At 46.8% G+C, this 13,166-nt stretch overlaps 1 protein-coding gene across 1 annotated transcript in view; it reads right to left on the bottom strand.

Annotated features, from left to right (window-relative positions):
- The window catches only part of mdga2a (MAM domain containing glycosylphosphatidylinositol anchor 2a), a 68,825-nt gene extending 57,337 nt beyond the window's left edge, over positions 1-11,488 (bottom strand). Inside the window, exon 1 of the mRNA XM_085767628.1 lies at positions 11,371-11,488. Coding sequence (XP_085623754.1) covers positions 11,371-11,443 — 73 coding nt within the window. The 5' untranslated portion in view covers positions 11,444-11,488. The remainder of the gene's footprint in view (positions 1-11,370) is intronic.
- Positions 11,489-13,166: the final 1,678 nt, after the last annotated feature.

Genomic DNA, 13,166 nt, shown 5'->3' with positions numbered 1-13,166 from the left:
GCACAGTCCTCGCTGCGGTCGGCCCCGGTTCGAGTCCCGCGTCGGGCGCCATTTGCTGCATGTCATCCCCCCTCTCTCTGCCTCCCCATTTCCTGTCTGTCTCAACTGTACTATCTATAAAGGCATAAAAGCCCAAAAAATATAAAAAAAAAAAAAAAAAAAAAGAAATACACATATATTTGTTCTGACACTGAAGAACGTTACTGTTTTTAGTCCATGTACGTTCAAATTAGGACCAATGGGGTGAATTTTGGAAATATTGTAGAGAAATTTCTGGGGAAAAAAAGTGGTACAATTTCTCCAAAAACTATTACACATTTCTGGAAAAAAGTGGTATAAATTCTCAAAAAAAAAAAAAGTAAAAAAAATTCTAGACAAAAGTAATATGTTTTTGTTTTTTTTAATGTTTTCTAGTTTTCTAGAAAAAAAAGTGGTATAAATTCTCAAAAAAAAAGTAGACAAAAGTAATAAGATTTTTTTAAATGTTTTAGACAAAAGTAATAAGTTAATGTTTTCTAGTTTTCTAGAAAAAAAGTGGTATAGAGAATTCTAGTGATAAGTTTTTTTTATGTTAAAAGTTTTCTAGAAAAAAAGTGGTAAAATTTCTCAAAAATAAAAATAAAAATGTAATTCTAGAAAATGTGGTAACATTTCTATCAAAAAAATAAATAAATATAATAATTTCTGAAAAAACCCAGTTTGAGAAGATTGTGTTAGAGTTTGTCACAGTGAAACAAAAGGGGCGGGGCCTCTACTTGTCACAGCCAGAAGCCCCGCCCACTCATTAGGTCGACAAATGTGTGTGTGTGTGTGTGTGTGTACTATTTCAGTTTGATTGGAGGATAGGAGAAGGAGGAAGAAGAGGAAGAAGAGGAGGAAGAGGATGTGTTTGTCCTACTTTTTCTCACTTTTTTTTATTTTTAGGTTCTGGAGTTTTTTTTCTCTCCGTCCTCCAGTGATTGTGCAAATGTTTCCTTTCAGCTCAGTTCACTACATCGCTGGTGTTTTTATTCCAACCATTCACCACTGTCCAAGTGATGTCATCACCGGTAGTTACAGAGTCAGCAGCTCGTTATGACCTCACATGATGACCTCACACACTCTGCACCAATATTTAGTTGTGATAGGCTAGTGCTATTCCCCTCTGAGTCCGGGGTTAGCTGTTATCAACATCCGGGGTCTGTAGGTTGACCTGCTGACCTCTGACCTGGATGATGTCATCTCTGAGCGCCACACAGCGCGGCTCATTCTGATAATAATCATTCAGCTTCGGCATTCGGGTCCATTTTTATCTCAACTAGCCGGAGCTTTAGTGAGTCCAGGTTGAGGAGAGGAAGCCTGTGGAAGCTGAACTTCATCCAGCTGCTCATTTTGTTCTGACAAGTCAGAAACACACAGGAACCAACCGTAGCATTAGCGGTAGCAACATGGAGTTGTTATGGACAATGAATGGGACTTTCTATTCTAAACAATATACTCATCCTCGGAAAATTTGACATACACAAGTGTAAATAGGCCTACATGAAAGTGAAACCTAGGTTCTATATGTTTCATAACAAGTTTCTCTCTTTCACCAAAGCCCTAAACATAATGAAAAGTAAATATGCAATGGAACATTTCAGTTTATTTGAAAAATATGCTCTGCAACAAAAGCCCTAGCTGAAGTTGTTTATTTTATTTTATTTTATTTCATTTATTTATTTCTCATGTAAAGTCTGTATTCTGCATTCCTCAATGCACCTGCTCCTTTGGAATGTTAAAATTGATGTAAGCCATGTTGTTTGTACATGATTTTGTCAAATACCGTTGGGAAAAAAAAAATAGCGGTAGCAACAAGCTGCGCCGTGCGAGATGACATCATGGAGGTGAGAGGTCAGTAGGTCAACCTACAGACCCCGGATGTTGATAACAGCTAACCCCGGACTCAGAGGGGAATAGCACTAGCCTATCAGAACTAAATATTGGTGAAATGAACGAGTTTCTCTGCAGATAATGTGTTATTTAGAGGCTGCATTCTGCTGCCCTGTAGACTCCATTATACGGATATACGCGCCTCTCAGCTGGAGCTCATTTCATCACAACCACTTGGAATGACACCAAAGTTATCTGGGGGAGGAAATGATCGTGTTTTATGATAGAAATAAGGTCCAGATTGTAAAAAAAAACGGCAATTATCCTGAAACTGCAGAGATTTGTATGTAGAACAGGAGAGTCTGGCTTCAGACTCAACATAGCTGGTTAACACAATAAACTGGCTTTCCAGGTGTAAACAGGTGTAAACAGGTGTCGATGATGAGGTTTGTTTCCAAACACATCGACCTCCTGTAGAGAAAATCACAGATCTGTTTCCTCCCCTTTAATCTCTGCATCCCTTTAATACTGCACACACACACACACACACACACACACACACACACACACACACACACACACACACACACACACACACACACACACACAGTGGTTAAATCAGGCTGAGCTCCTGCTACTCTCACAGACTCACTGCTCTACTGTACAGGCCTGAGGCGGTGTGTGTGTGTGTGTGTGTGTGTGTGTGTGTGTGTGTGTGTGTGTGTATGTATGTGTGTGTGTGTGTGTGTGTGTGTGTGTGTGTGTGTGTGTGTGTGTGTGTAAACCCAGCTCTGGTCCTAATGACGTCCTGGTTCTGTCCGTAATGAATGGAGCCAATTCAGTGTCCTAATAAGGAGAGCTGCACGTGTGTGTGTGTGTGTGTGTGTGTGTCTGTGTGTGTATGTATGTGTGTGTGTGTGTGTGTGTGTGTGCGTGCGTGCGTGCGTGCGTGCGTGTGTGTCTGTGTGTGAGTCATCCTCCTGCTCTCTGCAGTCTCATCCAGAGTCTGATGTGTGTGTGTTTATACAGCAAATTCAGTTCTTACAGCTCCACTTGTCCCTGAAGGCAGCACGTGCACACACACACACACACACACACACACACACACACACACACACACAAGCTGAGTTCACTACATCTCTGTTCTTTTTATTCCAACCATTCACCACCGTCGGAGTGATGTCATCACCGGTAGTTACAAGCTGTGTCCCAATTCAGGGGCTGCAGCCTTCGGAGGACCCAGCCTACGTGGTCTCCGGAGGCAACGGCTTCGGAGGCTCCTCCGGGGGCCGCATCAACGGTCGGTAAATGGGACGGTCTAGCCTTCAGAGCATTTCCTGATCCGAACGTAAACAACGGCCTAACGTAAACAACGGCCGGACGTTAAACTTTTAAAAGTGGCGCTTGCAACAGCTCTACCGCTCCTCCGCCCCTCACTTTTTTTTTTTTTTTTTTTTTTTAAAGAAGTAGAATCAATACAAGGGCAGTTATCATTAATATACTAATAAACAAACCATTGAACAGCAGCCAGGGGGGTAGGCTATTGAATAGAGAATAAAGAGAGCACAAGTAATGTGTTTTCATAGCTTTCTGCTTTGCCTCCGCTCCTCACCTGTGCAGCCAGAGCAGAGCAGAGCTCAGCAGCGGGCAGCCACACCTCCGAGCCGGCCGCAGAGCCGGGTTACCATGGCTACAGCACAGAGCTGCTCCGTTCGATAGCTAACGGCTAGGTTGCTAATAACAACAACGGTGCAGCAAAGCATCTTGGGATACGGGAGGCCGCGAAGGATAGTAGCGATGCATCCTCCGAATGCAGGGGAAAGGAGGACGCTGCAGGCTGCATTTGGAGGAGCCTTCGAATTTAGACGAATTGGGACAGCCTTTGCGCAGCGCTGTGACGTAATCGGCCTTCAAATCCACCCTCCGAAGGATGCAGCCCCTGAATTGGGACACAGCTACAGAGTCAGCAGCTCGTTATGACCTCACATGATGACCTCACATGAGGAGGAGGGGGGCGGAACCAGCACCTCTGTACCTCAAAGGCGTGGAGGTCGAGAGGGTCGGTGAATACAGGTTCCTGGGCACACACATGTCACAGGACCTCTCATGGGCTACCAACACCACTGCCCTCGTGAAGAAGGCTCAGCAGCGGCTCTATTTCCTGAGGACTCTGAGGAAAGTCCACCTCTCGAAAGAGCTGCTGCTGTCCTTCTACCGCTGCTCTGTGGAGAGCATCCTCTGCCATGGCATCCTTGTGTGGTTCTGGAGCTGCACGAAAGCCGAGAGGAGGGCACTCCCCGCCCTCGAAGACATCTACAGGTCTCGTTGCCTACAACGGGCAAATAACATAATAAAAGACTCATCACATCCAGGAAACCACCACTTCACACTTTTGCCGTCTGGAAAGAGCTACAGATGCCTGAAGAGTCGCACATCAAGACTCCAGAACAGTTTTTATTCTTGTGCCATCAAAGAACTGAACAGCAGCCTAAAGAACAGATAGGCAACAATGGGTTGTGCAATCCCCAGCGAGCAATATGCAACATCCTTTTTGTGGACTTATGTTTCTATATGCTTTTATACTTATATCTTATGTGATGTTTTTATGGGTCTTATGTTTTGTATTTATTCTGTCTTGTGTGTGTTGTGTGGTACCACAGCGGAGCAGCAACGTGAATTTCGTTTAATTATTTTTTCAATGACAATAAAGGCAATCAATCAAACATGATGACCTCACATGATGACCTCACACACTCTGCTCCAACCATAGAGAGAGAAGAAGCTCCTGGTTCGATCACATGGACCTGATCCAGATCTGACTCGGTCCCTGGTTCTGGTTCTGGTTCTGGTCCTGGTTCTGGTTCTGGTTCTGTCTCTGTGTCCTGATCTCAGGTCAGATTCAGCGTCACTGTTTTATTCATCCTCTCTCTCTCTCTCTCTCTCTGTGTTACATAAGCTCTCTCTCCCTCGCTCGGGGATCTCAGAGAAGCTGCCGAGTCAGTGGGACGCCTAAAAATAACCGCAGCCGCCTGATTGGCTGAGAGCGCGGCGCTCCCTCTGCATACGTAATGAGGTGGAGGTGAAGATCTCCGTGGAGACCGGCAGCAGACGACGTTACTCACTGCTCAGTGTCTGGAGGAGAAGCTGCTCTCTGATTGGCTCTCGGGGGCCGGGGCATTTACATACGGAACACGGCCGACCAATCACAGCTGCTCTCTGATTGGCTGCATGCGAACATGTTCTACCTGCTGCTTCTCAAGGTGAGTCTCAGAGGTCAGAGTCTCCAGGTGGAGCTGGATCTCCAAGACATCATCATTACTAGAGATGTTCTGATCGATCGGAGGTTGATCAATATCGGCCGATTTGGATCCCTAACAGGTCGCTGACAGACCCTCGCTGTCAGAAAGCAGCATTCTCCATAGACCCCCATGTTAAAATCACCGACTTTACATCCTCAATAAACATGTTAAAAGCCTGGTGTCACAACGTTTTTTGGTCTCAACCGATAGTTTCTACCAACACACACACTCTGAGGGGTTTAACTCTACCGTTTTACTGTTATTAGGTTAAAATTCTGGCCAATTAGGGCATGGAAACGTTGAGTGACAGGTCCGGAGACCACTGCTTCGAGGCCAGTGGGCGGGTTCGCGGCCGGTAAATCCAACATGGCACAAAAACGACTCCCCAAAACCAATGGGTGACGTCATGGATGCTACGTCCATTCTTTTTACAGTCTATGGTTTTGACCTATCGTGTGGAAATAGTTTTGTGTTGCCATAATGTTGTCTTGTTCAATTAAATTCTGTCAAGTTACACAAATAAAAAGTTGTTTGCGGTACTTAAAGACCTTGACTGTATTTATTTATTTCAGCACAAATGCTTTTTAGACTACAGGTTATAGACTACCAGTACCAGAACCAGTACCAGTACCAGTACCTACCCCTAGCCCTTAACCCTTGCCCCTTGAAATGGAGTCGAAAGTCAACCCCTACGAATTGTAACACCCCTTCAACAGTCACATACGTCATCAGTCGTCTCTGCTGGCTTTCATGTAAGCAGATGTGGCGATCTTTTACCACAAATCCTCTATTCAAAACCATGTTAATTTAATGTAAATGTGGTGGTTTGTGTCCGTAGGCTCCAGAGCCCCGAGGCAGCGCTGCTCTTCTGTCCAATACACACAGGAAGCTTCACTTTACATTCAAACAAACTAATGCCACTGCCACAATTGTTACATTTCATCAATGAGACCAACATTTATCTCCTAAAAAGAATGTAACCAGCCGGTGGTAAACCTCTAAAAACCTGCGGGTAAGTTAATTAGCGATCGTCTCTTCCCCCGGGATGACGACGGAGGTTGGCCGGCTGACCAGCTCTCTGGACGGGTGGTGTCTCTGTGACGAGCCGTTGATCTGCTCCACAGGTGGAGCTTCACTCTCTAAACAGCCTCATGTGGATAAACCCACCGCACATTGGGAATCTAAACAGCTACTTTCTCGCATGAAAACATATTAAAACTTAACAAAATGACGTAATAGCAGCGCTACAGCCAGAAATAAAACAGCTGCCGGTTGCCGCAAGATGCATTCTGGGAAACTTGTCATAACCCTCGGTTTGAAGTTCCTTGAGATTCAGTGGGTTCTAAGAAGAGGCTGCAGAACTCAGTATCAGACCTCAATGACTGCACTTCAGTACCCCGATTTCAATCGGGTTTTTTAAGTACCCCGATTTTGTGTTTGTGCATGTAAACACCATTTCCCGATTCCAGAAATCGGGATAAGCTCATATCAGGGCCGTGTGATCTTATTCAGATCATATAATATCATACAACTGCAGTACAAAAGAAAACGCTATAATCGGTTATTTTTGCAGAAGTCTCAGCACCTAAAAGTGCGTAAGTATACTCCTGACTGTTCGTAGATTTTGTTCTTAGTTAAGAACAAATTTTGGATAAGAAAACATTCATGAATGCCACGATCTTCGTAAAAACTTTGTAAGTAGGACTTAAGAACAATTTTTTTCTTAAGAACGGTTCGTGAATGAGGCCCAATGTGCTTTACATAAAGACAAAACATCTAAAAAAAAAGAAGCATAAGACAGAATAAAAACAAACAAAACACTAAAAACAGAGTTAAAAGCGAGAGCAAATAAAAGTAAAATGAAAGAAAATAGATGAAGTTTGAAGTTCTCAGCTATCAGCACGTGAAAAGAGAAATGTTTTTAACCTGGATTTAAAATGCTCACAGTGCTGACAGGAAACACGGCTCATTTAGGGAACGTGACGGGAGCAGAGCAGCTGCATCGTCACGGATTAAATCTCTGCTGCTGCTGGAAGGACTAACCACACACACACACACACACACACCACACACACACACAGACACACACACACACACACACACCACACACACACCACACACACACACAGACACACACACACACACACACACACACACACTGTGGATCTATGTGTGTGTGTGTGTGTGTGTGTGAGGACGTAAACTTCCTGAGCCTCAGTATGAATCACAGCCAAACACACACACACACTCTCTTCTCACGTCATCACAGCAGAACGGCCTCCACACACCGGCGGCCATGTTTATCTCATCTCAGCTCCCAGAATGCACTGGGCCAAGACTCAGCCTGTTACATTTTCATCCCCTTCTTCCTCCTCTTTCCTCTTCCTCCTCCTCTTCTCTCTCCTCTTCCTCCTCCTCTTCTCTCTCCTCCTCCTCTTCTCTCTCCTCCTTCCTCTTCCTCCTCCTCTTTCCTCTTCCTCCTCCTCCTCTCTCCTCCTCCTCCTCTTTCCTCTTCCTCCTCCTCCTCTTCCTCCTCTCTCCTCCTCCCCCTCTCTCCTCTTCCCCCACCTTCCTCCTCCTCCTCCTCTCTCCTCCTCCCCCTCTCTCCTCTTCCCCCACCTTCCTCCTCCTCCTCCTCCTCTTCCTCCTCCCCCTCTCTCCTCTTCCCCCACCTTCCTCCTCCTCCTCCTTCTCCTCTTCCCCTGTCTTTCCTCCTCCTCCTCTTCCTCTCTCCTCCTCCTCTTCATCCTCCTCCTCTTCTTCCTCCTCTCTCCTCTTCTCTCCTCCTTCTCCTCCTCTTCCTCCTCCTCCTCCTCCTTTCTCCTCCTCCTCTCCTCCTCCTCCTCTACCTCTTCCTCTCTCCTCCTCCTCATCTTCCTCTCTCCTCTTCCCCCTCTTCTCTCCTCTTCCTCTTCCTCCTCTCTCCTCTTCCTCCCCCCTCCTCCTCTTCCTCCTCCCCTCTCCTCTTCCTCCTCTCTCCTCCTCCTTCCTCTTCCTCCTCCTCTTTCCTCTTCCTCCTCGTCCTCTCTCCTCCTCCTCCTCTTTCCTCTTCCTCCTCCTCCTCTCTCCTCTTCCTCCTCCTCTTTCCTCCTCTTCCTCCTCCTCCTCTCCCCCCCTCCTCCTCCTCTCTATTGCTCCTCTTTCCTCTTCCTCCTCCTCCTCCTCTTCCTCCTCTTCTCTCCTCCTCCTCCTCTCCCCCCCTCCTCCTCCTCTCTATTGCTCCTCTTTCCTCTTCCTCCTCCTCCTCCTCTTCCTCTTCCTCCTCTTCTCTCCTCCTCCTCCTCTCTCCTCCTCCTCCTCCTCCTCTTCTCTCCTCCTCTTCTTTCCTCTTCCTCCTCTCCCCCCCTCCTCCTCCTCTCTCCTCCTCCTCCTCCTCTTCCTCCCTCCCCCCCTCCTCCTCTTCCTCCTCCTCTTCCTCCCTGAACGTAGAACACACAGATGTTGAGCTCTAATCCATCCCATCATCATCAGTGTGTAAGTAACACTGACTGTGATGTAATACGCCTCCTCCTCTAATCTGTGACATATAAGATTACAGATAATCTGAGCGTGTGTGTGACGTCACGCGCACACACACACACACACACACACAGGAAACTGATCCTGAATCTGTTTGTTATTTTAACTTCTCCTCTCCTCTCCTCTCCTCTGATTGGCTGTCTGTCTGCCGCTGCCCGAGCCGTCCAATAGGAATACAGGCACAGCGCAGGTAAACACTGCTGTTACTATGACAACCACAACTCAAAAAAGAGAAAGAGAAAGAGAGGTCGTGAGAAGCATCAGCATCACCAGCGTGTGTGTGTGTGTGTGTGTGTTGTGGTGAAACTGATCAGTTCACAAGAAACACAAGTTTAGTTTAGTTAAAGGACAATTCCAGGCAAATTCACCTCAGGCTGTATGTTCCTAACATTTTAGGTCTAACAGAAGGAATCTGAAGATTTTCAGTTTAATGTCTCCTGTTTTGCGGTAGTTATGGTCTGTCCCTGCGTCGCCACGGCAGCGATGAATGGGAGCGGATTGAAGTTCTGCTGCTTAGGCTGTTTCCATCCCTCAAAGCCACAGACAGCGTCAGGTGGAGACTCAAACATGCAGCCAGAAGTTTATTTACTTCAACAAGCCGACATGTTTGTAAAACTAGATCTAATTCAAAGTCTGGCGGAGTCGAGACCCAAGTTGACGCTCGGTGTGTTCAGGTGCAGTGGGAAGCTCCCGTTTGTGTCAGAAACACAGGAATATCAACTCTGGACTGGCTTGAGTGTGGAAAGACAACGAAGCCGGCGAAAAATCAATAAATGTGAAAATGCGAATAAAAAAAGGTGGATGGAAACGCAACTAATGAGGAGCAGAGACAGACGTGGCCACACTCAGAGGCTGATAATTTAAATTCTGTAAGTCTCTCTGATATTTTGAGCACATGATGAGAGACAGAACAAGTTTGTCTACAATTTTCTGAAAAAATCATGTGTGTAGAGTGTAAATTGTGGCCGGGCCGAGTGTGGAAAGAGAAAAATTCTGGAGTTTTTCTGGGCTTTCTCCCACTCTAACCGATGATGTCACGCACTCTGACACGAACATTCCGTGCAATACACACCCATTATAAACTCATAATTTCTCCAAAAATGATCATGGTCATTGAACAGGGATTGATCAAAAACTATATGACCTATCAAAACGTGGAGTAATACGACAATACACAAGACTTGTGTCTACTGTTTAAAGTTTAAATGGAGTCTCTAGGTGAAAGTATGCCTGAGCAGTAGACGTTTGTTAAACTCCAATGATTGATCTTTTTCGCTCTTTTTTTTCCGCCCGTCCCATTGACTTACATGCAAAATTTTGCGCCGTTTTTCGCGACGATCCAATCAGTGGAAGGCAGTCGGCTGACGTCGCTTTTTAGTAGCCTATCGCTTCGGCTCGCTTAGCTCTGTTGCTCACCCTGAGCTTTCTCCGATTTTTCCCTGTTAAAAGGGTTTTCCATGGAGTTTTTCCTCAGTGGATGTGAGGGTCTAAGGACAGAGGATGTTGTTATGATGGGATGTGAAGCCCAGACAAACTGGTGGTAAAAACGGGCTATACAAATAAAACTGCCTTGCCTTGGAACCAGGGCCGAGGCGGTACTAAAACAGTACCTAGTACCGGGTACTAGGGGCTAGTGGAAAAGTGCCAAGAGTGACCTCACTGTGCGTTCACACCAAAAGCTTCCAAAGCGTCAAAAACACTCGAGGGTGCATCGCGTCAGACAAGACAGCTCCCAAAACGGCAAATATTTTCAGCCGCTTTGGTCGCTCGTCACGTGACTGACGTCAAAGTTCGATCGCGCTGGTCACTGGGGAGCTGAAGGACAAAAAAAAAGGCAGGCAGCCGACGGACATCTCTATTCTGACAGGTTGCCGCCGAACCGCGTCATAGCTAATTACCCTAAAGTTAACCAAGACTCAACTTCTCGTCTGGTGACGCTTTGGAAGCTTTGGAAGCTTTGGACGCTTTGGAAGCGCGGCGACGCCTGTTGACGCTTTGGACACTCAGTGTCGCCGGCTTCTCGTTGAAAATGAATTGACTTCCAGCGTTTTGACGCTTTGGAAGCTTTTGGTGTGAACGCACTAGGGCTGACCCAAAAAAATCGAAGCTTCGAAGCTTCGTTCGTTGCCATGGAAAATCGATCATGAAGTCCGTGACCGATTGTTTTTTTTTTCTTCCTTTTTCCCTTTTTGACACCGGTTCTCATCGGCAATTGTTACATTACAATGGATAGGCTACTCAGCATCCTGGAAACCTGCCTGATTTTGGAGATATGCAGTGTTTGTTTGCCATTACTTTCATTATTTCCACTACGACCCCCCCCCGGTCAGACGTTACGGTCGCCGCTGCTGCACCCCCCCCCCCGATCGCGCACCCCCCCACCGCCATCGAGGCTTCGATTAAAATCGATTTTATGTCCGCGAAGCTTCGATTATCAAAATATGATAATCGGGTCAGCCCTAGAACGCACAGTTAAGAGACACAGGTGAGACACGCCACTCGCTCCTCCTCAGCTCCGCCCCCTCTCTTCCAAATATGGTCACTTCTTCCTCAAAAACCACCAGTGTGTGACGTCAGGAGGGTCGGTGACCTGTGGCTGTGGTGCCTTTGAGCCAGGCAGCAACATCCCTCACAAGGTCAACTTGGTGTGTGTGTGTGTGTGTGTGTGTGTGTGTGTGTGTGTGTGTGTGTGTGTGCTCACCGTACACGCCCTGGCCGTGCGCGCCCCCCAGGAAGCCACTGACCAGCCACAGGAGCCCGAGGACCAGACCCATCTTCACATCCTCTCTGTTGTCGGTTCGATTCCCTCTCCTTCCTCCTCCTCCTCCTCCTCCTCCTCCTCCTCTCCCCTCCACCTCCTCCCTCCCCCCGTGGCCCCTCCCCCCCGGTCAGACAGTTACAGTTCCAGTTCCGCTCATACCGGATCTCATCGTGCTGCGTTCAAGACGACTCGGGAAGTCGGAAAAAAACGAACCCCGAGTTGTAAAAAAAAATGAAAAATTGAACGGCGTCAAACTCGGAAATTACAGGTCGGAATCATCGGGTATCACATCAGAGCTCCGACTTTCCGACTTGACATCAAAACATGGCGGCCCTCGTCTTAAACGGTGAAAATTTAGACATTTTAAGTTATTTGTTGAGGTTTGAATGCATATTTTTGTGTATTATTGCAGTAGCCGATATGAAATACGTTTATATTAAGCTGTGATTGTTGTACGGTGTTAAAATTGTGTTCTTCGTATGTGATGAAATAAGGTTTAACTGTTATCAAGGCTGTAACATTATATGTGCACTCAGATGCAGCATCTCCTCTCCTCCACAATAAACATCATTTACTGCTGCATTTAGGCTATTTTTCCTATTCAGCTATGAGCCACAACAATACGCCAAACTTCCTTCAGGTATCCATGTTTTTTTTTTCTTTTTTCTTCCGAGTTCCTGCAGCGTGAACGCAACGATGATGTCGGAAGTAGTCGGAAATAATTTCTGAGCTGGGAATTCCGACCTCCAAGTTGTTGTAATGAACGCAGCAGCAGCAGCATCACAGGTTCACTGCTGCTGCTGCTGCTGCTGCTGCTGGAGCTGCAGCCGGGAGATCCGCGCGCCTCAGCTCAGCAGCCGCGTCTCCTTGGTGATGACATTGTAGAGGAAAAAAAAAAAAAAAAAAAGATTTAAATGCAAGAAAAGAAAAAGGTCCAGTTCCTCGGGTTATGGGGCTGCAGCCGGTCCGTCCGTCCGTCACATCCATCCCATCATCACAGCTCCGTGTCCTTCAGGCCGCTCAGGCCGGGGAGAGGAGCAGCAGGCTCGGCCGCTGCGGGATGGAGGTGCCGCCGCTGAGAGGAGCTGATGATGATGATGATGATGAGGAGGAGAAGAGAAGAGGAGGAGGAAGAGGAGGAGGAGGAAGAGGAGGAGGCGCTGAGTCCGGTCGACTCTTCAGGGTTTCACCGGGGAGGGAGAGAGAGAGAGAGAGAGAGAGAGAGAGAGAGAGAGAGAGACGTCACCGGGTGAACAGAGCAGAGCGGAGAGACGCACTGACTGGAGGAAAGAGACGCCACTTCCGGGATGAGGTTTTTCAAAATAAAATAAAAGCTGACATGAACGTTGCGGCGACTTCATGGCTCAGCTCCAGACAGAGGTCACACTGACTGGGGAGTTCCTCTCTGACCACATACATCTTCTAATGTAAAAACCCGGAGGGACCTATAATAATAATAGCCTAATAATAATAAGCTAATAATATTTTTTTATAACATCTTTTTATTGAGTTTTTTTTTTGATGGGGTTATAGCCGGTGCATATTCTCATTTGCCCAGGTCATAGTATTTCAAAGGAGGTTAAATCGAAAGCAACTGGACTTAGTTATTTGTCTAGGAAGACGTTTCACCTCTCATCCAAGAGGCTTCATCAGTTCATGTAGCATCTGACCAGGGTTATCAGGGGCGCCGAAAAGGGGGGGTAAAGGAGACGGATTCTAGGGGCCCATGATTGAGG

Source organism: Trachurus japonicus, chromosome 22 (genome assembly GCF_045865225.1).
Source record: "Trachurus japonicus isolate A0001 chromosome 22, Traja_1.0".
Lineage (NCBI taxonomy): Eukaryota > Metazoa > Chordata > Actinopteri > Carangiformes > Carangidae > Trachurus > Trachurus japonicus.
The sequence above is the reverse complement of the archived record's forward strand: the minus strand, read 5'-3'. Positions and strand labels throughout refer to the sequence as shown.